This window comes from Emys orbicularis, chromosome 1, assembly GCF_028017835.1.
Source record: "Emys orbicularis isolate rEmyOrb1 chromosome 1, rEmyOrb1.hap1, whole genome shotgun sequence".
Lineage (NCBI taxonomy): Eukaryota > Metazoa > Chordata > Testudines > Emydidae > Emys > Emys orbicularis.
In genome coordinates, this window is record NC_088683.1 from 143,272,499 (window position 1) to 143,298,868 (window position 26,370).

The 26,370-nt window shown below is 47.8% G+C and overlaps 2 protein-coding genes across 2 annotated transcripts; one reads left to right on the forward strand and one right to left on the reverse strand.

Moving 5' to 3' along the window:
• Positions 1-5,778: 5,778 nt before the first annotated feature.
• LOC135885472 (homeobox protein NANOG-like) lies at positions 5,779-9,445 on the forward strand. Its single transcript, XM_065413230.1, has 3 exons — positions 5,779-6,087; positions 8,221-8,310; positions 9,083-9,445. Exons 1-3 carry the CDS (start codon positions 5,779-5,781, stop codon positions 9,443-9,445), a joined length of 762 nt encoding a protein of 253 aa, XP_065269302.1.
• Positions 9,446-14,875: 5,430 nt separating this feature from the next.
• LOC135873117 (homeobox protein NANOG-like) lies at positions 14,876-19,006 on the reverse strand. Its single transcript, XM_065397599.1, has 4 exons — positions 18,826-19,006; positions 16,725-16,993; positions 15,809-15,898; positions 14,876-15,280 (listed from the first exon to the last, which is right to left on the reverse strand). Exons 1-4 carry the CDS (start codon positions 19,004-19,006, stop codon positions 14,876-14,878), a joined length of 945 nt encoding a protein of 314 aa, XP_065253671.1.
• Positions 19,007-26,370: the final 7,364 nt, after the last annotated feature.

The window sequence follows — 26,370 nt, forward strand, 5'->3', positions numbered from 1 at the left end:
CGAACCCAAAAAAACCCAACCCTGAGCGCCCCCCCGCCACCCCAAAATTGGCCGCCCCTTACCAGGTGCCGCCCCAAGCACGTGCTTGGTCGGCTGGTGCCTGGAGCCGGCCCTGGCAACAGTTTGCAGCCAAGAAAATGCTTAGCTACACAGAAGTGCCTCTGAAGGAGAAGTGACTACTACAGCCAGCGATCCCCTCCCTGCCCCTACAGCCCCCCATCCTGCCCCTCTCCTCGACAGGTTGTATCTCTAGCTCCCAGCAGAATGATACAACAAAAATGCCTCATTCATTCATATATGAGCAGAGAGCCTATGTGTATAGGCCTGCTCTGCAAAATTGGATTGGGGGCCTGACGTGAACTTCCCCTAAGTTTAGGGCTTCAGTTTGGCACCTGGCACTGGCAGATGGGCCAGGCCTCTTCCTGGCACTTCTCAGCTGGCCCCATCAAATTCCTATCAAATTGGAAATTTGATTTGAGGGAAGGAAAAAAAACCCCAATGGGTTCCAGCCGCTTGGGCCTGATTCACTGATTCTGGGCCTGCGTCGTCACTTTCCCCAGCACAGAGGGTATCAAGGGCCACCATTGTGCCTTGGCGGCATTTTATCCTGCGCTGGTGGCACTGTGTCTACAAACTGCAGGGCAGCCGGGAATCAAGCCCTCTGCTTGCAAACCCCCTTTGGAATGGGCTTCAGTGCAGGGCCGCCCAGAAGATTCAGGGGGCCTGGTGCAAAGCGGGTGAGCTGCGGCGCTTGTACTCAACCGGCGGCGGTCCGGGTCTTTGGCGGCATTTCGGTGGTGGTGTCCCTTCAGTCGCTCCGTGTCTTCGGCAGCACTGAAGGGCTCCCCACCGCCGAAGACCCAGAGCGACTGAAGGGCCCCCCGCTACCGAAATGCCGCTGAAGACCCGGACCGCCACCGGGCCAGGGCTCGCGGGGCCCCTGTGGGCCCCAGGGCCTGGGGCAAATTGCCCCACTTCCCCTCCCCCCCCCCAGGGCGGCCCTGCTTCAGTGTGCCCCATTATAGAGCTATGGGCCAGGTATGAAGTTCAGCTTCAGAACCGAATGCCCCAGGAGTTTGGAAGTAGGGAGGAGGGTTGGCTGGGCTATGAGCATTTCTCCTCTATGGCCTCCTTTCTGGGATGATTTAGGGCTTGAGCCAGAGCCCAGTGGAGTCAGTGGGAGGCTTTACCTTGACTTCCCTGGCTATGGACCCATGCAAGGGTGGACTGGAGAATGCCAGGAATTCAGGGGGACATTTTTTTAATCCTGATGCCACCCTGTGTCACTTTCTTCCCCCACCCCCTCCTTCTCTCACACAGTTCCCTCCCCACCAATCAACCCTCTTTAACATGACAATGTGCACTGAAGACCTGGCTGATGCAGGATATTGTACTCCTTAGAAGGGAACTGCTAGCTATAAAGGTAACTCCCTGTAGACATTCTAGGGCACCCTCATCCTGGGTGGTGAGCTCCAGCCCTTGAGTGAGGTGCTGTCTATTGGGAGGTGGGGGAGGAGCACCCCTTCAAACCAAACCCACATGAGTGCTCACTTGGCTGGGCCCTCTTACCAGCCTTACCCAAGTGGGACTGGCATGGGCTATGGGGAGTTTTACTGGAACTCAGCAGGGGGTACAGAACATGCTCTGTCATGCCCAGGAAGGGGAGCAGAAGCAGCTGGTGATGCTCAGTTTCCGGTGGAGGAAAGCCAGAACTCAGGTAAGCCATCAAAGTTAAGTCATAGGACTGAGATTCAGGACACCTAGATCTGTCATTGACTCAGTGGGTGACCTTGGGCAAATCACTTCCACTCTTTGTGCCTCTCTTTCCCCTTTATAAAATGTGGATCTGAGCCTAATTCATTCAGACTTGCAAGCACTTTGAGATCCTCAGGTATAAGCACTGTAGAGGCAAAGTATCCTTGTCAGTCTGTATTCCTGGTGCCACACCTGTAAGATCCCTTGGGAACACCTTATCCTGGCAGGCTAATGGCCAAGGGGGGTAGGGGATGGTCAGGCCTCACTTAAACTGGAGCTGTCATATTTATGGAGACAGGTGAAGTCCATATTTGGTCCATGGGCTGGAGCATGCATTTAGGATTTCCCACACCCATCACCCACAGCACAGCTCCCAGAGCTGGCAATGGGGGCATTGCAGAGATGACAGCCTTTACCCAGTGACTGAATGTTTAGTTATCATGGTTATAGTTGTTCAAGTCTCATGCAGTATCACAGGGGGAGGATTGGGAATCCTGTTAGGCTCCACTACTGTTTCTGCCCTCTGTTTCTCTCCTTTCCCCATCCTCCTTCCTCTGCTTGTCTCCCTCTTCCCTGGCTCTGTCTGTTTTTCCCTGTCTTCTCTCTCCATTTCCTTCACTGTAGCAGCTCCCAATTCCCACCCCATGGGCTTCACTCCCACCCCCTTCCCACCCCATCTGCTCAAATGTTCATCAGTGAAATAGTTAATGCAGGCGGGTCTTTGCCTACTGCTATCTTTAGGCTCTAGAGTCAATGCCCCGATGAGATTAATGGGAATTTGGGGGTAGGGATTACACCTCTCTTGAGTCATTGTAAAAACCAGCATTGTTGTTTCAGGCTAAAAACCTGAGTATGCTCCATGGGCCATAAATACATCAGGCAGGCTGGGTGTTTCCCCCCATTCCACCCCAGAGGAGGGTTTGGATGTAGTGCTTTGAATGTGGAGTCACAGGTCTGCAGAGATGAAGAGCTGTCAAGACCTGAGCCTGTCTCAGTTTTTAGCGTGAGGGTTTGTTTAGCTGCCATTCATGCTTCTTGCTGACTCTCCTGTTCCTCCTCCTAGTCCTCCTAACCCTTCAGTCACTGGCTGGTTCCCCGTCAGGGCTTGGGAGGCCAGTTGGGTAGCAGATGCTAGTCTAGGTACTGAGGTGCATCTATGACTGTGTGGAGTTAGGAGCTTTTTTTGAATGGAGTCCTGCCTTTTCTCCAAGCTGACCGAAATCCCTTCTAACTCCACACCCATTCCCCACTGGCCGCCTGAACATACCCTCCTCACCTAACCTACCTTCACCATTGCTGCAAACTCACAGATCCCCCCAGACATGCACAGCCCAAGCAGCCCTGCTCACTCTCCTGCAGCCCCTCTCCAACCACCCTTGTATGCAAGTTTCACATGGGCCAGTTCCCCAGTGGGTCTGTAGTAAACCTGCCCTGCTCCCCCCACCACCACACACATGAGCACCACTGATTCCTTCCCTGCCCCCACCCCAGACCAGCATTCCTTGCCCAACCTGCCTCCTTGCAGCCACAACTTCTCCCTATCCTGTACCACCCAGCTCCCCACAGCCAGGGACCTGCCCCACTCCCCCCCAGGGCCCTCACAAGCCGGGCTCCCCACTCTCAGTTCTTAGGGCCAGGAAGTGGCAGTTAGGAGGCAAGTCAAGCAGAAGCAGAGGGGGTCAAGAAAGGCAGGGAGGTAACATGTAGAGCACATGTCTGTGGGGCAGGGAATCAGCATTAGGTGAGTGGGGCCTGCTGGAATGGCTGGTAGAGGTGGGGGGCTGGGGAAAGGACCATGAGGTAGGTTGGCATTCTCAGGGGAAGGTGATGACTAGGCAGGGCTGGAGCTGGCTGTGGAGAGGGCTGGGATCTGAGCAGAGTGCTCGCTGTGGCATGTTATAGCTGTTTGATTATCTACAGACTTTTCTATGGCACTGCTCCCTGTAGTCGCTGGGCACTTCACTGACATTAATGAATGTACCCCTGTGAGGGGGGTAGGTATGATTACCTCCATTTGCACCTGTGTAAAACCTTAACCTCCATCTCTGCTGGTGGTGTTTTACACAGGTGCAAATGACTACCCAAGGTGCCTGGCGGTAGCAGATCTAAGTCACACAGTGCAAGCCTGAGGCTCTGCTCAGAATATAGCTCACAGCTGAATTTCAAGTGTCTTCTTTAACCACACAACCATTTTTCCTCTCAGCTTGGGAGGGATTGGTAGCAGGGAGGAGCCAGTTACCTGCAGAAGAGATCAGTAGCTTACATGGGGGAGATGGATTTCCCAAAGTGCCTCTTGATTCAGACTCTTTGGGGCAGATGCTTGGGACCAAGGATGGGTTAGGATGGTCTCTAAAGATCTAAGGGGGTAATTCCCTTATTGGTCCTGAAACTGTCCTCCCCACAAATGGATGTTAACTCTCCCCTCTCCCTATGGGGGGGTGGGGGGGAGAAGGACATGAAGGGGTTAAAATCAGGGAGAGATCAGGGAGCAGACCCGGTGAGAAGTTGGGGAGCTCAGGGAGAGGGAAGAAATTGTCCCAGGGCATTTGGCCAGGCTCCCAAACCAATACATCCCTCCTGGTCTCCAGTGCTGGCCACATCCACACGTGCCAGACACCTAGGGGAGAGCTATCTGTGTAATCTCACTTGTTAACATTTTCCTATTCATGCTGCCTCAATGGCTTTGCATGTTGGCAGCTTTTGTCTGGACTAACAGCCCAGATTGCTTAGGAAGCTTTTTCTTTAGATCTCAATCTTGGCTTTGTCCTTCAGGCAGAGACCCCCTTAGGAGATCTCCCAGGACAAGCTGGCAGGGTCTTTGCAGGTTCCTCTATCCTCTTGAATACTGTCTCTGGAGTGAGTGGAGCAGAGCCCCAGCTCCCCAACCTGTCTCTGTGTCCTCTGTCTGTGCCTTTTCTCCTCCTGTAAACTCTCATCTGCACACTATTCTATTCTAGTTCTCATGTGCTTCGCAAGGGGTAGTGGCAGCCTAGTGGTTAGAGCAGTGGGCTGCGAGTCCAGCAACTTGCGTTCTTGTCCTGACTCTGGCTCACTGGGTTGTTCTCGTTGTCATCTGACACCGGTGGTGATAATCCCTCCCTCCAGCCCAACAGCGGGATGGTGAGGGTCAATTTGCCAGTGTTTGTGCAGTGCACTGAGATCCTTCGGTGGAAGGAGTGGAAAGTAACACTACTGTTGAGAGACAGTTTGTTCCAGTGGCTGGAACACAGGACTAAGGGATCAAAGCCTAAACTTTCACTTGTGACTGGTCATTCTGAGTGCCCCAGTTTTTGGGTGCCCAACCTGAGACCTCTTAAAGGGGCCTGATTTTCAGAGAGTGTTGAGCACACCTGGGCTCTGAGCACCAGGCCCCTTTAAGGTGTCTCAGATTGGGGACCCCAAATCAAGCCCCAAAAATGACTAGACCTAAGCCCAAGAGTCCAGTGCACAGATTCGCTGTGTGCCCATGGGCGAATCATTTACCTCTGCAGCCCAGCTTGTCCATCTACCAAAGGGATATAATTACGCTTGTCCTGAGCAAAACTGCTCCTCTATGTGACAGAGGCCCTGTACCACTAACAGCAAACAGAGATTCTCCTTTAGCTCAAGTGCTGAGGGTCTGCTCTGTTGAAGCAAAAGGATTTGATAGCAATCCTGGCTGCCAGTGTCACGTTAGTGGCCAGATTAAGCTGCATAGTGACAACCTTGACATATATAATTATAGCGCTTTTCATCCCTAGGTCTCAAAGTGCTCTGCAGAAGGACAAGCTGTAGAGGACTTGTAGGGATGAACCTCCCACCTAGGGTATCACTGTGCGGCTTAATCTGGCCACTCTCAACGACACTGGCATCAGGGATACATATCAGATTCTTTTGCTGCAAAAGGCGCAGATCCTCAGAGCTTGCACTAAAGGAGAATCTCCTTTGCTGCTAGCAGTATATGGCTTATGTCACACAGAGAAGCAATTCTGATCTCACCCAGCAGAGGGTTGTGTGTGTGTGTGTGTGTGTGTGTACACACACATGTGGGCTCATTACATATCCCCTTTGTCTTTAGATCTCTCCCCTGCTTCCTCCAGCTCTGGGAATTTCAGCCACTTCACACCAGATTCGGCCACAAGCCCCCAGACAGAATCCTCGTCCCCCCAGCCTGCGTCCAAGCCTCAGAAGAATGGGAAGGAAAGAGAGGGAGGGATGAAGAAGGCCAAGATCCGTACAGCCTTCTCCAAGGAGCAGCTGCAAACCCTGCACCAGCGGTTCCAGAGCCAGAAATACCTCAGCCCCCAACAGATCCGGGAACTGGCTGCAGTTCTGGGGCTCACTTACAAGCAGGTAAATGGCGAGAGCATAGAGTGTTTGCCTTGTAATGGCTGGGCTGCACATGAATGTCACTTACTGCAAGAGGAGCAGTGAAATAAAAGTGGGGGGTGATTAGCACAGAACAGGGGCAAAGGTATAGATTACGATACTTGTATTTATGTCCTATAGTTATCCTCAGAGTAAGTATAGGACATTGCTGTGACAGAGCAAGCTCCGTACACACCCATATAACTGTCCCCCTCCACCTCCCAAATGTGCCTCAGTCCTTCCCCAGAAAAACCCTTCTTGGAGGGGAGGGGAAATTTCAGCAGGGAGACAGTGTTGCCTAGTGGATAAAACACTGGACTCGGCCTCAAAGAGGCCTGGGTTCTATTTTCAGCTATGCCATTGGCCTGCTGGGTGACCTTAAGCAAGTCACGTCTCCCCGTGCCTCAGTTTCCCCATCTGTAAAATGGGGATAATGACACATCCATGGATGGAATGTGCTAAACCCCAGCTAGTCCTTGGCACCTCTGTTGAGACTCACGATGAGGGAGCCAGCTAATGCTGGTGTTGCCAACTCCTGAGATTTTACTGTGAATCTGCCAATGTTTGCTGATTCTCCTAAAGACCTTGAGTCATATGAAAACATGAGAAGCTTCGCTTTCATTTAAAAAAAAAAAGTTTCTGGCCCTCCTGGTTTCAGAGAAAAGCTTGAAAATAGCTAACATGAGGAGGCAAAGCGAGCGAGTGAGCGAGCGAAACCTTTTGTTAAAATCTGGCTTAAAAAAATCACAACTCTCATGATTTTCAGGGCCCGATTCGTGATTTTTGAATGCCAGGAGTTGGCAGCGCCGTGACGCCATGGTCTGTGGTGTGGTTGTGCAGTAAGTGGGTTACCATAGTTACCTGCACTTTGTGCTCTTCAGCAGTTCCCAGTCCTCTGCTGGAAGCAGTTCCAGGCACTGGTGAATTGCACCATAAGGCTCTGAGTGGCCTGGTATGGATTAATTCACAAATCATTTCCTCCCTACCCCCTCCCCAATACTCCCATGCAGCATCTGCAATAAACTGGGACGCTGCTGTGAGCTCTCCCCAGGGCTGAACTCCTCCCTCCGACCTGTCTGCCCGCACCAGTGCAATGATCTGCTGCTTGGAATAGCTTGACACAAGGCATCATGCAGGTGCTGCAAGCGCCACACACAACTGCCATCCCTGCAGATTTATGAGCATCACTTGTGCCACCGCTACAATGCCTGAGATGAACTCGCTAGCCCAGGCCCAGCTGAACTGGTGCTGTCTATAATGGTCTCTCCCTAGTGTGGATGAGAAACCGCAAGCATTGTAGCTGCCGTGGTTCAGCCATTCTTCCTAACCCTATCCCACAATGCAGTGCATTTGGATATTTATTATCCAAAAGAAAAAGTTGGGCACTCTGGGCTTGGTGTCTCAGGTATCCCAGGATACACTGGGACAACAAACACAAACACATGCCCCACCTACCCACCCCCAAACCGGTTTTGTCAGAAACAGGACAGGTGAGACAACCAGCTATTTGCTGCAATCAACATCCTTGCAGGGCTCCCTATTAGTGCAGACACAGCCCTAGGGGACTTCGCTTTGGAATTTGCCCCCATCAGGGATCTTGATTTTGGGGACTGATAGAATGCAGGGCAGGCCTTCTGCCCTCCCTACACCCCCACAAACACACATTTCCTTAATTTTGGTCCGTAATCAGGAGGGATTTAATCCATTCTATGGGTGGGACCATAAAGACTGTTGGGTTTGATTTGTGCCAGTTGCTGGCCACACTCATTCATTTTTCACAACTGTAATGTGCCTACATGTCACAATGATGGGCACAATGTGGACAATGTAGATTGGGCACAATGTGGACAATGTAGGCGCTGGGGACAGAGATCCACCAACACAATTTGCATAGGCCACTAAACAGGCATCTGATGTTGAACTGGGGCCAGATTGTAACCAGCAACCACTCAGATGCTTTATAATCCACTCCCTGATTCCCTGAGCCCTCCAGTCACCCCACCCCGACCCAAGAGGCTTATTGTAATCGGTGAGTCAGAGGTGAAAAATGTCTTAGCCCATTCCCTATTCCCCCCTGACTATCCATTCCCCCGGGAACCTTCTGACCCCTCACTGCAGGTTAAGACCTGGTTCCAGAACCGAAGGATGAAGTTGAAGAGATGCCAGAAGTACAACCTGTGGTCGGAGCGGGCTCAGTGCCTCACGCAGGTAAGGGCATTCCACAGAAAGGGGACCAAGACCATTGGTCTAGAAAGCCCAGTGTCCTGCCTTCTCCCATAGCCCAGTGGTATAATCCCTCTCAGGGCCGGCACTTCCACTAGGGCGGCAGGATTTGGAGGGCAGCATTTTGCCGTCCATGGCGGAAATTCCGCTCCGGGTCTTTGGCGGAAATTTGGCGGCGGGTCCTTCACTCACTCCAGGACCCGCCACCGAAGTGCCCCGAAGACACGGAGTGGAAGGACCCTCGCTGCCGAAGACCCCAGGCCCCCTGAGTGCTCAGGCGCCAATCCTGTTCCCCCTGCTACCCCATTTCCTGCTGTACTGGATCAGTACCATGGTCCCGCTAGTTTGGTAACCTGCCTCTGCCATACCCAGTCATGCCGAAGATCCATCCTGCCTGCCTTCTGCTGTTCTGGTCTATTTAGCCCACTGCTGTGCCTCCTGCCCTAAGGCACAAATGGTAGCTAGTTTGGTGTCCCCCAGCCAACCAGGGCAATGGTCCAGCTAGTGTTAGTAGCTCTCCTCCTGTTCTACCGGATCAGGCTAATGGTGAGTCTGGCCTCATGCCCCAGAGAATGGCCTCACATCTCCCATATCACCTCATATCAGACCTATGAAGTACATTTCTTCTTGTCCCTCCCCACCTCCTCCTGCCTCATGGATACGCCTGGAAGCAAAAGGATTGATAGCCCTTATACATTTTAGCCCAGTGAGTGCCAGTAGAGATGCAATTGGTTTTGATTCCTGTTCTCTCTTTCAGACTGGGTTCCAGCCCAGCGGGTACCTGGAAGTGCACCCCAAATTCCACCAGAGCTATCCGATCAGCGCAGCTGGAAACATCCAAGCTGTGGGCAACCCCCGTCAAAACTACTCAGCAGGGCAGAACCCATATGCATTCATAGCCAATGAGGAGGGGGGGGTCTTCGGCAAAGGTGGGACCACCTGTAGCGTCCAACAGACAGTGGGATTCATTGCCCAGCACAAAGTAGACTTTTATCATGGCTTCCCTGGGACCATGGAATACACTGGCGCAAAGACAGGAGATGGTTATAGCTTCCACCATGCCTCAGCAACTGTGGCACCTTTTCCGAGCACTGCTGGCCACCATCTGTACCACCCCTAAGCAGGGTTAATGCAGAGGGCCCAAAGCAATTGTTACTGAATCTCTTCCTTTCCCTGCATCTCTCACACTCTCTCCTACTTGGTAATTACACAACTCTGTCCCTATCTTACATTCAGACACATGGGCTCACTCACACTCACCCAAACTCTCATGCAGTCACTAACAAAACACACACACACATGTTGGTGTACCCACACATTTACCCTACAGTGAAACTGAGTATCTTTCTAAAAAATATGATCTGGCTCAATCACAAGATATGTGCTTGCTACAAGAATCACTAGGTGAAATTCTCGGGCCTGTAGTATGCAGGAGGTCAGATTAGCTGATCATATTAGTCCCTTCTAGCCTTTAAATCTATGACCCTATTTAGGCTGTTTATACTAAACCTTGCTGTGTCTACTGTTGATGAAGTCTAGAAATCCAAGGTGCTTTTATTATTGCAAATAAAATAAAAGGTGATTTTTTTTCTCCCATAAAATCTCTATTTCTCTTTATTTAACACATTGGACAAACTGCAGGACACTGCAACATGTGAAAACCCAGAAACACCATGTAAGAAATAGAAAAGCATGTCTAACATTGGATTCAGAGTAGCAGCCGTGTTAGTCTGTATCCGCAAAAAGAACAGGAGTACTTGTGGCACCTTAGAGACTAACAACTTTATTAGAGCATAAGCTTTCGTGGGCTACAGCCCACTTCTTCGGATGCTTTTGTGGGCTACAGCCCACTTCTTCGGATGCTATATACATCCGAAGAAGTGGGCTGTAGCCCACGAAAGCTTATGCTCTAATAAATTTGTTAGTCTCTAAGGTAACATTGGATTATTATTGATTTGTATTACCATGGTACCGTAAGAAGCTTCCCACCAATGCTAACACCGGTTCAGAAGTTTGCAATACTAGAAACCATGGTACAGGTGGCTGGCACCATTTTCGGGGCAGGCCTGCTCTGAGCAATATTAGATGACACTGGGGCCAGTTTAAGGAGCATGGTCACATGCCTAGAGTACCAGCTCCTGGTCATGTGACTTACATCAGACTCTCATGGAGGGAGGGGTGGTTTTGGCCTCTTTATTTAAAAAACACAAAGCAATAGCTCTGAGAGGTGTGACCTGCCCTGTTCATCTCAGTGGGGTGTTAACTCCATTGGTCTGGGAGTTAGCACTACCCCAACAGAGGACTATTGAGGGACAAAAGGTGTGTTGCTTAACTGTATTAGTTTATCATGATTGAAAAGCTCCATTAAGATGCAGATTAACATGTTTGAAGCTGGGTTACAAATTAAACTAACTCAATTGAGCTAACACCTTTAAAAAACAAACAAAAAAACCCCAACACCCTCTGCCATCTCTACTCCAAGCTGGGGATGGGGCTGCAAGCAAGGGTTGCCACCTGACCAGGTTTTCCAGCAATTGTCCTTTAAGTGAGGTAGCTGCCTCAGAAAATCCATAAGGGTACTCAGTTCACACTGCTCTCTAGTTTTATGTGCTCAGGCTTTGTTGTGGGCTCTAGAACACAACTACTGTGCAACCTCGATTAAGGATCTGTCTACACTAGAAATGCTGCAGCTGTGCCACTGTAGCATAGACACTACAGCGATAGGTGTTCTTCCAGTGCAATAGCAAATCCACCTCTGTGAGAGGTTGTAGCTAGGTCAACAGGAAAATTCCTCCATCAACCTAGTGCCTACATTGGGGCTTGAGCTGGTTTAACTGCATCACACAGGGCATGAAATTTTTTCCACAGCCCTGAGTGAGGTAGTTAAGCCAACCTAACTTCAGGTTAGTGTAGATCAGGCCTTTGTCATTTTACCCCTCCCATGCCTTGGTTCCCCGTTTGGTGAAATGGAGAGAATGATGCTTATTTACCACACATATATTCTGAGGTGCAATTCATCCATATTTGCAAAGCGCTTTGAGATCTTTGGCGAGAAAGGCAAAGCATGTAACCCTGCTAAACTCTTAATGGCTAACCCACAAAAATCACCAAGGCACTAGTTATAATTAGCCCATTATTATTGTTTGGTATTTATAGCACTCATCCCAACGGTGAGTCATGTCAGGGGTGAGGGCATGGGGATAGGGGAAGCAGAGGATTTCAGTTTTCCTGGGTTGTCACCTATCTGGTACCTTTATGGCCCAGCATTCAATTTGCGTAGGGAAATGAAAACACAAATTGCAGTTCTCTTGAAGGTTGCCAAGCAACTGATTCTACATTCCACTTCTAGAGCCCACACTTTACAGTCTAGCTACAAGGCCTCTGCGTCTGCAGACATCCACATGGAGACAATGATGGTACAGAGCAAGCAGGACAATTCCTGTAATGCTGCATGGCTAGTGTTGAGCCAGAGAAGAGAAACCAGAGAGACTGAAAGCACAGAACCTCCCTCCCATACCACCACAGTGCATGTCTGAACTGGGGAGCAGAGCACAGGGGGAGTGGGAAAGCAGGGGAGCACATGTAATGCATCAGCACGTTCACCTTGAACTGAATAATGGGCACTATTCCCAGTTCTTTGTAGTATATTCAAAACTATAACTGTGATTTGTAAAAAGGGCTTCCTGGTCCTGCTTGCAGGCAAGGGGTTTCTGTAGGGAAGCAACTGGACTTTCAGCAGCACCCTGCAGACAGTCGACAGTAAGGTGGGGTGGGTGAATGATGCCTGTTTTGGGGAACAGCCTGCTTTGTCTGTTTTTTGGGTTGTGTGTGTTAAAAGTCTGGATTTTAAGAATTAAAGTAGTGTGACTTTCCAACCTTCCTGAAAGATGTTATGTTCTTAATGATTTTTTTTATATCCCATGAACATAACATTCTTGTATTGAGCTGCATGAATCAAGAGATTACCCAGTTTTGTTTTTATAAGTTTCTAGCCCTCATGGTTGCAGAGAAAAATCTGGAAAACAGGAAGTGAATTCAACCTAAAGGCTCAGAAGCCAGCAAAGAAAAAGCACCCAAACATTTACTGTTTTTTAAATTCTCATGATATTTAAACTCTTGGGGTTGGCAAGACTCAATGCTTTTTCCTCATCTCTGTAGGTGAAGTTGTCCCCATAAAGCACTTTTCATCCTTCAGGATGAAAGAAAGTGAAGTTATGACATCACTGAATTGACACCCCATTAAAATAAATCCAGTTTATTTTTCCATTCAAATGTAAAACACGAGTTTATAAAAACATTAGGTAGAAACAAAAAAAAGTGATAAAACAGACGCAGAGTAACAAAACACAAGTTAAATTGCATTGCAAGTAAAAAGTCTTTTTTTAAAAACAAATGGGAAAAATTATATACCCAGCAATCCATGATAGTAAACATTTATCTGCTTTGCATTAAAAATGTAAGTAGGACAAAGTCCTTGTGCAGATGTTAAGATAGCATTGAGATAAAAATCATACATTAACAACAAAAACTACTACATCAACTACCAACAATACCTGCTATTCAAACTAAACAAATCTTTAACATGTCATTCATTTTTCACTATTGATGCTGTTTGTTTACTTTTTTGCACTTGGCTTGGGACAGTGGAACTAGTCTGTTTCACTTCCTTTTTTGAGTCAGTTTTACAAGCTGCAAGTTGTGCATGACCTTAAGTTCCACAGCACTGCAGGGGACAATTTAGTTTTTTAAAACCTGTTTTTATTGAAATTTAAAAGACATTTATGAACACAATTGTATTTATATCAAGTTGGGGTTTGGTTTTTTAATTCCCACCTCTCACTTTCTCCCTGCCTCTCATGCTTAAACATTGAGTCCAGGAGAAGCTGACAGTGTCCCACTTTAAACAAAAAAATAGATAAGTAATCTAATTAGCCTGTGGCAATGTCTCCCCAAGGAAAGTGAGGGAAGCCCCATTAACAGAGTCACTTAAAACTAGAATTGGAGAAGAACAGTAGGGAAGCAATCCTGCACTGGCCCTGGGAGAATGGGATAGATAGGATCTAATGGGCTTATCCACCATCTCTAATTTCTAGGTTAAGTGATCTAAGCATCAGGTTTGAAATAACTAGAATATTTTTGCCTGGCTGCCACCCTCTACCCGAGTGGCCTCATTCCAGGGGTGCTGTGTTTGTAATTTGTGAAGTGCTATGGGATCCTTCATGTACAGATACATGAGCTATTATTATTACTACTATAAGAGAATCAGATGGATACCTGAGGACATCAGTTGCTCTCACAGCGCTGATGACTTGCGATGCCACAGCCAGGGTCATGTTGGGCTGGGAGCCTGCCGGCAGAGTAGAGCAGGGGAGATGTGGAGGGAGAGCAGTTAGAATGAAATGGACTGACACGCATAAAGAAGTTAGCCACTTTGTAAACACTACAGGTAATTTTCTCGGATTAGGATATTAACCTAACCCACCACATTTGCTTACTTTGTACTTTCTCCATCTTTCTCCCTCTTCCATCCCTCCCCTTTTCCTTCCTCTACTCCTCTTTCTCAATCTCCTTTCTCTCTTTTCCTTAATTAGACAATGAATTGAAATTAAAATCTGAATTCCATTCACCCCTGTGGTGGTCCAGATGCTTAGCTGGTGCAAATGGTGATGTCAATGAAGCTATGCTGATTTGCACCAGCTGAGGATTGGGCAGTCTCTTGTCACTGTTTGGTAGATATTCAGGTCCTAATTAAAAAGGGATTGCAGTTATTTACAGATCATAGTAAATCTGAGATTTTTTTAAGATTATAGACGATCAATTCTAGCCCCTGGTCAGGGCTGGAGAGAGTCCCCTGTTGAAGGATGTATTAGATGTTTAAATGTTAGGGAAGTTGGCTGGTGGAGGGAGGGAACACAGAAAGGGGGGGAATTTCATGTTGCATAATCAGGAACATTTTCTAACAGTGAGGGGTCTGAAGAATCTTATCCAGAGAAAACCCCATGCTTGGTTTTGTTTATTTTTTTTACAGTGCAAATATTTGTAATTAAAAATATTATAAATTAAGCACTGTACACTTTGTATTCTGTGTTGTAATTGAAATCAGTTAATTTCAAACAAGGACTGGACCAAGCCCTGGAAAGGATCTACAGAGGGGATACTGCTGTACTGGGGACACTAGGGTAGGGAAAGGACTCACTGGTGTAGACTCTGTCGTCTCCAATTCCAACATTCACACACTTCCTTGCATGAACATGGCTTTCCACACACATACAGAGCCTATTCCTGGAGCCAGCCAGGGTCAATATGAGGAAAGCCAACTTCAGAGCCATGCAGCACACCTCTTGAGCAAGACACAGACAGGTGCCTCGTAAAGAAGAGAAGGAGAGAGAGACCCCAACCATCCTGCAAGGTGCCAAGCCCCTCCACTGGAGTCAATGGGAGCTGGGGGACGCCACACATCTCCAGAGTCAGGATCAGGGCCCTAAAGAACTGAGAGGCTGGATAACAGAAACGGAAGAAAGAGTGGGAGAGGGAAAGAAAAAGGATAGGCCTAAGAGTTATAGTTGCTTTGCGTCCCTTGAGGGTGCCATGCTGGCTGGTACTGCTGGCACCCAGCCGTGCCCGGGAAGGACGTCGCATTGACAGAGGCATTCTGGAAGTGGTAGCCATCTTCTGTCTCCACGCTGGCATAATCCATGTTCGCCGGGAAGCCATGATAAAAGTTCATCTTTTGCTGGCTGAAGAAGCCCATTGCCTGCTGGGCGCTGCAGGCTCCCCCGGCCTTCCCAAAGAACCCCTCCTCCTCGATAGCCACGAAGGGATACAGGCTCTGGCTACTCCCATAGGTCTGGCTGCTACCATAGCTCTGATGCACATTGGTCACAGTCTGGATGTTCCTGCTGGCACTAACTGGACAACCCTGGTGATAACTGGGGTTCAAATCCAGGTAACCTGCCTGATGAAATCCATTGAGAGAGAAGGCGGTTCAATACAGGTACAAGCAAACAGGACCGAGGCTCCAATAGCACAAACCAGGAGATTATAAACTCTTTGGGGCAGGGACTGCCTTTTCTTTATATACATCTCCAGTGCACAATGGGGCCCTAGGATCTATGCACTACCACAATACAAGTAACAATATCCTAGAGGTGAAAGACTCCCTACCCCATCCCCTGCTCCTCCTGGGTTGACTGGATTGCAACTGGTGTCCATATGCCATTCTCTAATCCAACCAGTCCCCCGACCTGAGATCCTAGAAGTGGAAAGTTCTGCTCCCCTTCCCCCAGATCCATTCAATCCTCAACGTAGGCTTAAATTACATGATACAGTAAACAGAGAATGAATGAATGCTGTACTGGAAACACTGAGCAAGGGCTGGTTACTAAGCCCATGAGCATCCCATATTAACTGGATAGCAAACACGTACATTAGATAGATATTATAGGTCCCCTTGGTAACTGCCCATAATGAAACCTCTTCTTACTTGGGATAGGCATGTCCCTTTTTCCATCCACTGAGTTTCCTTCTGGCATCGTTTAAACTTCATCCGTTGGTTTTGAAACCATGTTTTTACCTAGAGATGATAGGGGTAGGAGATAGGGCATAAAAATCCCTTTTTAGACAGAGCTCACAAAATATTTTTTAGACAATACATAAAGGGATTGCTTCACCCAGCATTGAAATGCAGCTACCTCTGGGCTGGAACATGGCAGGCCATAGCAATTATATACAACAATTTAGGAAGTGAAGAGCACCACTATATCCAGCTGAAAATGGGAGAATTTAGGGAGGTAAAATATAATTACAGTCACTGGGACAGACACCCCTACTGCAAATTACCACAGGTTCTTTCATGATCACAAATAGTCAGAACCTCCATTTTTGTATGAAAGATGGGTCAGTCCTAAATTAGAGTCACCCACATCACTTTCTGCAGCACAGCACCCAGCAGGATGACACTATAACACTAGTGTCAGTACTGAGAGTAGAGAGTACACCTAAGTCGCCCATACTTTCTCTGCAGTACAGCACAGCACCCCCTGCCTTCATGCTGGGGCAATAGGGTCAGCAGTGGCTCCAAGAGCCTAGTGAATGCTACTTATAGAACAAGAAGGAACTGACTCTTCATTGCCTGCCCCTTGTTTAATCTTGAACACCTGTGCAAAGTGGATGGATAATCCTAGGTGAGCAAGAGGAGAATTCTGACACGGGTAGCATTTCACAGCCTCCTTGCACAGATGTAAATTACAACAGAAGAGAGGAGACAGTGGGGAATCTGACCTTGCCTTGGAGATCCTCCCATTGAAAAACTGACCATGTTTGTAAGAACACCTCAAATCAGGGATGCAGCCCAGCCACTAGGATGCCAACACTCTACAGAACCAGATCTCAGTGTTCACCTGCTTGTAAGTGAGCCCCAGGGCTGAGCCCAGCTCCCGGATCTGCTGGGGGCTGAGGTATTTCTGGCTCTGGAATCGCTGGTGCAGGGTTTGCAGCTGCTCCTGGGAGAAGGCCGTGCGGCTCTTGGCCTTCTTCACCCCTCCCCCGCTTTCCACCCCACCCACCCGGATCGCAGGGTGTGGGGATGGGGGCTCCGTGTTGGGGCTGGTGGCTGAGTCCGGGGTGTACCGCATGCGTGTTCCCGAGCTGGAGGAAGCTGGAGAGAGCTCTAGGGAGGAAGAAAGGAAAGTGGCACGTTAAGGGTGCCTGCAGTGTGACAGGAGAAGTCAGTCCCTAAGGGATACCGATTTGCTTTTGGACGGTGCCTGATCTCAGTGCTCTGGAAACATGCCTATTGCATTTAACGGCAAAGGGTCACGCGACTTAGTGGGGTGTCTCAACCTAGCTGTGTGCCCACACCGCACAAACAGCAGCGAACGGGGAGCGAATGAACCAGGAAAACTGAAGCGCTCTCTGCCGACGCCTGGGGGGCTCCCGGCACTGCGGGCTCTAGGGTTAAACAAGCCACCACGGCGCCAGCTGCTAAAATTCATATTAGAAATAAATACTGGGGCTGGAGCCAGAGCACGACAGGGGAAAAACGTGCCCTAAGTAGTAACGCCACGGATCAGCCAGGAAAGCAAGATGCAGGGCAGCCGTGGGGAAGGCACCGTACAGAGCAATTCCCCATTGGCCCCGGGTGGTAAATTGTCTCCTGAGGACTGGGAACACCATGAATTCGCTCCTTTCTCCCCGGTGTTGTCCGTGGGACAGGCACGGGGGGGGGGGGGAGCGGTGTGATCCGAAGGAGCCCCGGGAGTCTGCATGCGCCTTGGGAATCCACAAGAGCCAGACACCAGCAGCATGAAAGACCCATCAGCACCTTCGCAGCCTGGCTCGGCGCAGGGAGCTCTGTGCCATCCCCGCTAGAGACACCACCAAGGAGCTACCTGTCCCCCACCCAGCCTTGGGAGCCGATCCCTGTGCAGAGATCGCACCCCTCATACTCCCTACGCGGGCCCTTTTGCCTCCTCCCAGGAAGGGAGCAAGGGCTGATTTGGTCCAGAAGTGGAGCCAGGACAATGGCTAGAGCCTTCCTCCCTTCCGGGTCGGGGTCACCGCGGTGCCCTGGCGCCTTGCCCGCGTCCCGAGACCTCGACCCCTGCCCCACCACCTGGAGGGGGGGTTATTGCTACTTCTCACTGTGCCCCCCCCCCACAGGGCTCTCCCGCCCGGTTAGTCACAGGCGGGGTCAGGGCGCCCCCGCTTCGCATGGCTGGGAGCTTGCAACGGGCACGCTGCGGCCTGGAATTGGTCCAAGCAGGACCGCCCGGTGCCCGTGCTGCAAATGGCCGGGACCAGGTGAGAGGGGCCGGGGGCGAGGAGAAGCGGAATGGCCGGGGCTGGTTTCCCTTCCCGGGCCAGACATGCACCAATCCCCATCGGAAAGCGGGTCCCTCCCAAGCCCCCGCAAACCCTCGCCCGGCTTCTCTGTGAACAGCCCCCCGCAACCCCACACAACTCGGATTTAAACATGTCTCGCTTCCCCCCCCACTGAAGGCAGCGGCAGCGTTGGCATTTAGCGTCCAGGAAGTAGGATCAGACCCTTAGCAAGAGCCTCCCAACCACGTGTCCAAACGGCCCTGGACACCGACCTCTTTCTAGTTCTGCTCTGGTTCTGTTCCGAGGGGCGTCCGTCCTCCCGCACCAACTTGCTGCCAGGCAGGACTGGTTATTGCACCTAGGAGTGGGTGCTTAAACCCCCCATGAAATATCCTCTAAGCTAGTTAGTCTTAAAGGTGCCACAGGACCTTCTGTTGCCTCTAAGCTAGTTTGGGTCGATCTTCCCCCAGATCAGACAGCGTTTAGGACTCCCTCTTACTCCCTAAAAATCAAGGTAGCAGCGTCTTTTGGGGAGAAGGGGAGGTCACTTGGCTATGGAGGAAAGCTACTGAGATGAGCTCTCCCACACCCACCCCTTGTTGAGTCATTTCAGACAGCAAGATTGATAATAATAATAATAATAATCACTTTTCTTCAGTCATCCCAAAGTTGGCCTACCTGGGTTATGGAGGGTCTTCTCCTCTGGCTCTGGGACCGGGACATCAGTATCTGCTGCCTCTTTGTGGGGGACATTGTCCATCTCCCCTGGGCAGTTCCAATAGTAGTCTCCATACCTTATTCCAGTTCCTACCCCGGCTGGGTAAGGCTGGTAGGGGGGCATTGCCAGGTGGGCACTCATGGATGTTTGTGTTTGGGGAATGTTACCCCAAAATAAAACCCTAATCTCAGAGAAGACAAGGTGGAGATGGAGAAGGGCAGACTCTATCAGACAAACACACAAACAGATGCCCATAGAGTGGGGGTAGATTTATGCCCTTCCTAACTTTGCCTTGATTAGAGAGAATTTTCAAGGCCATTGTCATGTTAAAAGTAAGTTGATTGGAGGGGAGTGGCTATGGATCGGGAGGAGGAAGAGTACAGAAGGGCGCCAAGGGGTTGGGGGGGGGGGGGAGTGAAAAAAATGAGAGCTCAATTTGGATAGTTTACAAACACCGTTTGCAAAACTTAATTGTAAAAACGGATACCCCAAAGTCTGTTCAGCCCTGCTGTGTCTGAGCTGTAATGTGTACAGTTGCTATGATTCAGAGATCTATGATCTATTGCATGGGCATGCTAGAGATACCTAGGTATGTTAATGATTATATCAACAGCAGATGAGTTACATGGATGGATAATTAAGACAGATAATCAATAAGAGATAGACAATTATTGATTCCCTTTCCTCTGATGTGTAATGTATTATTAAATAAAGGTGAGGTAGACAGGCCATTACATGGCCAGCACTCTGCAACAGACTTGCTCAGATTGGCAGAAAGCCAAATTTTAGGCACCTATCCTTTATGCAGAGTGGAACTATTTTAATATTCAAGGAAGGGTAACTACATAATTTTCTTCTCATTTTAGCAATGGGTACTAGGTCTGGCATTATTTCCACTAATAAGTCAATGATAACCCTCCCCCCACCCTTGACTTCAGTGTCAGGATCAGGTCCTTTTTGAGTATATGTTTTGGAAGCATAAGGAGGCACCCCCTGCTAGTGCATACAGCCTCCTCTTTTCCCAATGCAGAGTTAACGCAGACCCAGAGTTTCCCCCTGGGGCATGAGGAAAGCATGTTTGTCTGCACTGCAGATTTAAAAACAGGTCTATAATTGCAAACAGTTAAGCACTCAGCCTCCTTGCAAATTAATGCAATAATATTTTAGAGTTTTTTCCCTCTCTGCCAGTTTACCTAATATATGAATTGTGCGGAGGTGAGTTCAAAGCAGAGCAGATTTGCTCATTTGATGTACTTTTTGGTATTATCCAAATTCCCAGGATTGGATTTAGAGGGAGGCAATATGTGTAGATCCACCTTGCACTTCTTACTCCTTTTCATGCCTTTTGGTGGACTGTTTCAACTCATTTTTCAAACCTGTTTCCTAATTTTTGCTCTTTAAAAGAAACAAAACCTTGTTTATCATGTTCTCTCCTCTCTCCCTTTTTCTCCCCCCAACCCTAGTGCAAAAAAAAAAATCCCCTTAAAAATACATTTCCAAACACCTTCAAAGTGCAAACAAAATTGCATTAACGTATAAAAGTGTTAAATAAAGCTTAATTTGGGGGCCTTAGCTTTGAAGGTTAAGAATACTTATTTTATTTTGGAGTGGAGAGAAGGCAAAGTTGCTATTACATTTTCCTTAAAAAAAAAAAAATTAAAAATAAATACTGGGGAGATTATTCCTCTTCTGCAATCAGTGGATTCAAATATCTACAAATCTGATGGGGGAGGAGCATTGAGGAGTTTCTCTGCAGCACATTCACTGGGGGGAGGGGAGAGGAAGCCTGCAGGATGGATCTGAAAAATATCTAGTTTGAAAAGCACACCTGAAGAACATGTGCAGGAAAAAATAAAGTTGTTGCAGAACCCCAGGCTTGAGCTGCCTGATCCTGAATCACTGAAGTCAACAAACTTTGCCAAATTGCCTTTGATTTAAGTGGGGGCACGATGCCTTTGTTTGGTGGAATTTTTTCCATGCCCCTTCTCCCTGCAAAATAATCCAGAGAAAGAGGCAATAGCTTCCCCCACACGCAGACCAGACACCCCCCTCCCGCCAATGAAATCAGTCAAAGGAAGGGGGAATGAGGCACAGCAGGCACCAGACACCCCCTCCTAAAAGAATTCAAAGGTATCAGGAAGGGAATCCCTTCTGGCACCAGACATAAATACATACACATAAACCTCCAGCGAAAATACCAGTGCAAACCTATTGTGGAGTTGAGCCAGCATAGATCTGCAGCCCATTCACTTGCAAACAAAGGCACCTGGGAAGTGTGTTCGAATCCCCTACCCCAAAGGGCACTCGCTGAGGCTGCCTCCCAGAACTAGGTGCTAAGTGTATTAGATATGTCGCCATGGCTGGGAGAGAGTTCACAAGTCTTAAATGAGCTCTAGCAGGCTGGAGCCTTTGGTGTGCTGGCCGCAGCAACAGCCCACTTTGATGAACTCTTAATTAATTGGGATTTTGTTCCTAAATTAGATTGTTAAAGGAAAAACATGGGCAGTCGGGCAGTGAACTAGGAACCCAGGGAAAACCTAATCAGGCTAAAAGGATGCATGAAATAAAGAAACAGCACAAACCGTGACTGTCTCGTTCCCCTCCCCCATGCCGGGTCAGTAGCGTCAATTCCCCATCAGGCATTCTTCACATTCCTAATTTAAATAAATAAAACTATTAGTGGGGGTTGATCTTACTTTCTTTAATGACAGTGGCAAAACTCCTGTTGACTCCCACAACTCCAGCATAAGCACTGTGTATTGCAACATAGTCATGTCATCCTTAGTATATTTATTTTCACATATTTGCCATGGCCTTAAATAATAAATATTGCTATTGTGCTCTATTATCATTTTAAAGTATAATAAAATGGTAATGACAATTAATAATGCCAGCATTGCTTAAGTTACATTGCCACTCTGTGCCTCAGTTTCCCCAGCTGTCAAATGGGGATAATGGCCCAGATCCACAAAGGTATTGAAATCAATAGATCTGGGCCAATGATACTGACCTGCTTTGAGATTTACTGATGAGACGCCCTATAGTAGAGCTGGGTATTATTTATTATAAGTGTATCTCCTGAATCAAAAAATAAGGCCCTGCAAAGAAGTATACACAGCCTTAACTTTATGTATATGGGTAGTGCCATGAAATTATGATGTCAAATTGAAGCATGTGCCTTTTGGATTGGGACCTAAGAGTTTAATTAATAAACAAAGACAAATATTATTTATTGTCATTGTTACTTTAATTGGCAAAACTGATCTATTATGTCAATAAAAATTAGACATATATGGGTCCATATTGTTCATTCACCTGCACATTTGGCTTTGCAAAGTGCACCACTCAAAATGTTAATGTTAATACTATAATAATATTAATACCGAGCTCCGCAAATTGCTTTTCATGAGCAGACCTCCAAGTGTGGCCGAGACAAAGGGGAAAGAGATGTTTTCTAAAGAGATTGTAGAAAAGAGACAGAGGGCTAAATTCAGCCTGGGGGCAAACATTGTTTTCAGTGAGGGTAGTTCCTGCCTCTGCCAGGAGCAGAAACAGAGCCAGGTTTTGAGCAGTGGTAGAGCCAGGGGGTGATGGGTCATTGGCATGCCACCTTCAGTTATACCCATTGGCTTGAAAAGACACCACACATGCACCTAAAAGCCAGGGGGTGTGGGGTCGCCTCTCAGGGAGATGGATTTAAAAATGTTATTAAGATGATGTTTAAAAAAAGTAAATGGTACAGAGTTTAAGCGTAGAAGTTTCTGGTTATCAGGGAATAACGTACAGATTATCAAGGGGTGCAAAGTTCAGTTTAAGATTGGATGGCGTAAGGAATACATAATCTGCAATATCCCCGATTGGGGGTGAAAGATTAACAGGTCAAAGTACAGATATTGAGATATGAGGGCATGTTGTTCATATAATGGCTATGTTCCGGTGTGGAGTATAATGAGTGGATACAATGATGAGGATGGATTGACCCTCATTTGGTGAGATTTAACGTTCTATGAGTTTATGGTTCTAGTTCATATGGTCCAATGGAAAAAGTCTCTCGGTCCCTTTCTCATAGTTGATGCACAATGTCGCTCCAGCTCATGCCTCCTGGTACTGTCAGTGGCCGGTGATGTGTTCGATGTAGATGTCCCTGGACCATCGGATGGTGTCTGAGACCATGAGGCGCCGCATGAGCTGTGCGTAGCGTCAACTACAGCGATGGGAGAACCCCTCATGTCTACATCGATAGTGTCTACACAGAAGCGCTACAGCGGCAGAGTGGCAACTGTAATATTTCAAGTGCAGACAACCCTAAGCCATCACACACTGTTTGAGGTTCCCCAGTAAGGAATTGCATCTTGGCTATGGTAGGCCCTGGCATGTGAAAATTAGCACTGGGTGAATAATTGCATTTTTGGTTTGGTGACTGAATTGAAAAATTTGGGAAAAAAAATGTTTCAGATCAAACTGAAATAATGCTTTTTTAATTGCTCAGTGAAATGAAAGTTGAAAATTTCATTTAGGGTTGACTGAAATGTTTTTGTTGACGTGAAATGAAAGGGGTTTGTTTTGTCTTGTTTTTCATTTTCAGGGTTTTTTAAAAATGTTGTTACTGGTTTTTAAATAAAATGCAGGGAAACACCGAAACAAAAGGTATTTCTGAAATGAAAAGTCAAACCATTTCATTTTGGAAATGCTGAAATGAGCAGTTTAGACATTTAAAAAAAAATTCTTTGTCTGTTTTTTTTAAACCAAAACTATTTACTGACATCTACCCGAATCCACAAATAGTTTCAGTTGCCCTGAATCTGCATTTTTCTGTGAAAAAACTATTTGCATGACAAAATCATCCAGCTCTAGTGGAAATCCCTCCCTCCAGCCCTGGAAATCCATTTCAGTCCATCTGGCCTCCCTTTCAAAAAGCATCTTCAATATGTTTTTATTTCTCGAGCATGGTGTTTTCGGACAACCATTGTTTGGGCCCCAGGTCCATTACTAGAGATTGGCTCAAGCTGCAAAATATCACATCTGGACCTGGACCCTCTCCTACTCATGCACACAATTAATTAGCTCTGATAGAAAGGCTTGTCTACGTTACAAATATGTCCGAGTCAGGGGCTTGTGTACATTACAAATATACCCGAGCCATGAGTTAGGAGCTGTGTAAATAGGATCTAACCCTGCTTCAAAATCCACACACCTTGAGTGTCCAAGGCTTTAACTCAGTGAGCTTGTCTACATGAGGAAGTCCTCCTCCCCTATCTGAATGTGACTGGGAGCGTTCAAGTTAGCTGACATGATGCTGATCATGACTTTGCAGTCAGTGTAGGCCAGGGCAAATCATGTTCAACACTGTGTCAGTCCAGGTTTTACCCATGACGGGCTGATATGCTATTGACCATGTCAGCAAACTCAGGTGCTCCGAATGGTGTTCAAATACCACAAGCTTTTGTAATGGAGACAGTCCCCTGTGGGGACCTGGTTAGGTCTTAGCTACAATAGAACTTTTAACCAAGCGTAACGTGTTTCTCCTGGCTAAGTTGTAGTGTGCCCATGAACAAAGACTGAACTTTCAGAGTAGCAGCCGTGTTAGTCTGTATCCGCAAAAATAACAGGAGTACTTGTGGCACCTTAGAGACTAACAAATTTATTAGAGCATAAGAAGTGGGTTGTAGCCCACGAAAGCTTATGCTCTAATAAATTTGTTAGTCTCTAAGGTGCCACAAGTACTCCTGTTATTTTTGCAAAGACTGAACTGTGTTTTCTCGGGCAGGGGATACCATCTTGCAATAGGGGCTTTGCAGCATAGTGGGACCATACACAGCTCAGCAAGCAGTTGTCTGTAGCACAGGGTTTTATTTTTCTAACATGCATCTCGGACAAAAAATGGCCCTTTTCTACACTACTGTTGAACAACTGTTGTTGCTCCCAGGACTTCACCTGGAGTGTGAAGTGGACCCTATCAGTCAGAACAGAAGTTGTTTCTTTGATTTTGTTTTGATTTTTTCAAAGGTAGGAAGGAATTACCCCCCACACACACACACACCTTGCTGAGCGAGGATTGCCAACCCTCCAGGATTGCCCTGGAGTCTCCAGGAACGAAAGATTAATCTTTAATTAAAGATTATGTCATGTGAAGAAAGCTCCAGGAACACCTCCAACCAAAATTTGCAACCCTATGCTGAGCCCCCCGGGACAAAGAATGTTACAGCTTGGGTGTCGGGGAATGCGAACCAGTCCTAGCCTGGCCTGCCTGCCGAGTCTTAAAATGGGAGTTTGGCCTGAGTAAGGAGTGGGCTCCTCACAACATGTCACCTATTGTGCTTCTGTGGGAGCATAAAATCATGCTGCAAGGTGGGGGCATAAAATGATCTAAAATCAAATCAAATACATCTGGAAAGACAAACCATGCATCTCATAAGCTGTGGAGAGCCAACCAAACAGTAAAGGTTGAACCCTCTTAATTTAAATTTAGAAAAACATCTTAATCCTACTCTGCAGCATGACCCCCCATTATTCCAGTCCTGGTTTCTCCCCACACAGCTCTGCCAATGCCCCTCAGTCCTGTCCTGCAGCCCCCTGCTATTCCAGTGCTGGGCTCCCCACACATAACTGTACCCAGTGCTAACCCAATACTCCCCAGCATTCCAGTGCTTGATCCACCTCCCACTGTCTGGCTAGAACATCACAACCTGAGCAGCAGTGATTGTGGATGGAAGGCAGTCTTGAAAGAATAACAAAAATTAGCCTGTCATTCGTATTATAATCTCATTTTCCTTTCTCTGGATTCCTTGGGGAAGCAGGTCAGAGAAAGGACAAAGCTCTCCCCTCCCATTAACATCTCAGGCTCCTGATCACCTGAGAATTGCAGGATAATTGTAGCCCTTTGTTAACAGTGGAGATGCAGACTTAGGCCAAAGCAGTCACTGGCATGTACTGCTTCCCTGGGCAGAAAAGTAGAGTGTGAAAATATGCAGGCAGGAAGGCTAATGAACAAACCACAAGGTCAAGAGTTTGAGGGGTCTGTTCTTTCATTACCACCGGTTCCTGAGACACACACTGACATAGTGTTTTAATTCCACATATTCATATCAGGAACCATTTCCTAATGACAGGATTGATTAGGCTGTGGAATAGCCATCCCAAGGGAAGGCGTGGAAACAGCATTATTTGGAGCTAGGACTGGACAAAGCCCTGCAGAATAAAGTGTAGGCAACAATCCTCCACCAGCTGTGAGCAGAGGGGCAAGAAGTGACCTCGAGGGCCGTGGCTACACTGAGGATGTCCTGAATTCCCCCCACCTTCTCTCTAGCACCAGTACAGCTCCATCAGAGTTGCAAATGCTACAGCTTCCACCACTGGCAGCATGAGTGGAGCTGCACCAGTGGGCAATTATAGGTCCAAAATTTCCTAGCGTAGACAAAGCTCTGGAGGGGCTCCCTTTAAACCCAGGACACGATCCATTTCCCAAACCGCTTCCATGATGTTAGGCGTGCTGAGCTGCTGGAAGT

Excerpts from the sequence above, each read along its gene's own strand:
- LOC135885472 (XM_065413230.1), top strand. The coding sequence starts at position 5,779 with ATGTGGGCTCATTACATATCCCCTTTGTCTTTAGATCTCTCCCCTGCT. Across the intron at positions 6,088-8,220 it reads TGGGGCTCACTTACAAGCAG|GTTAAGACCTGGTTCCAGAA; the intron begins GTAAATGGCGAG and ends CCCTCACTGCAG. Across the intron at positions 8,311-9,082 it reads GGGCTCAGTGCCTCACGCAG|ACTGGGTTCCAGCCCAGCGG; the intron begins GTAAGGGCATTC and ends TCTCTCTTTCAG.
- LOC135873117 (XM_065397599.1), bottom strand. The coding sequence starts at position 19,006 with ATGAGTGCCCACCTGGCAATGCCCCCCTACCAGCCTTACCCAGCCGGG. Across the intron at positions 16,994-18,825 it reads GAAGACCCTCCATAACCCAG|AGCTCTCTCCAGCTTCCTCC; the intron begins GTAGGCCAACTT and ends CTTCCTCCCTAG. Across the intron at positions 15,281-15,808 it reads AAGGGACATGCCTATCCCAA|GCAGGTTACCTGGATTTGAA; the intron begins GTAAGAAGAGGT and ends GGATTTCATCAG.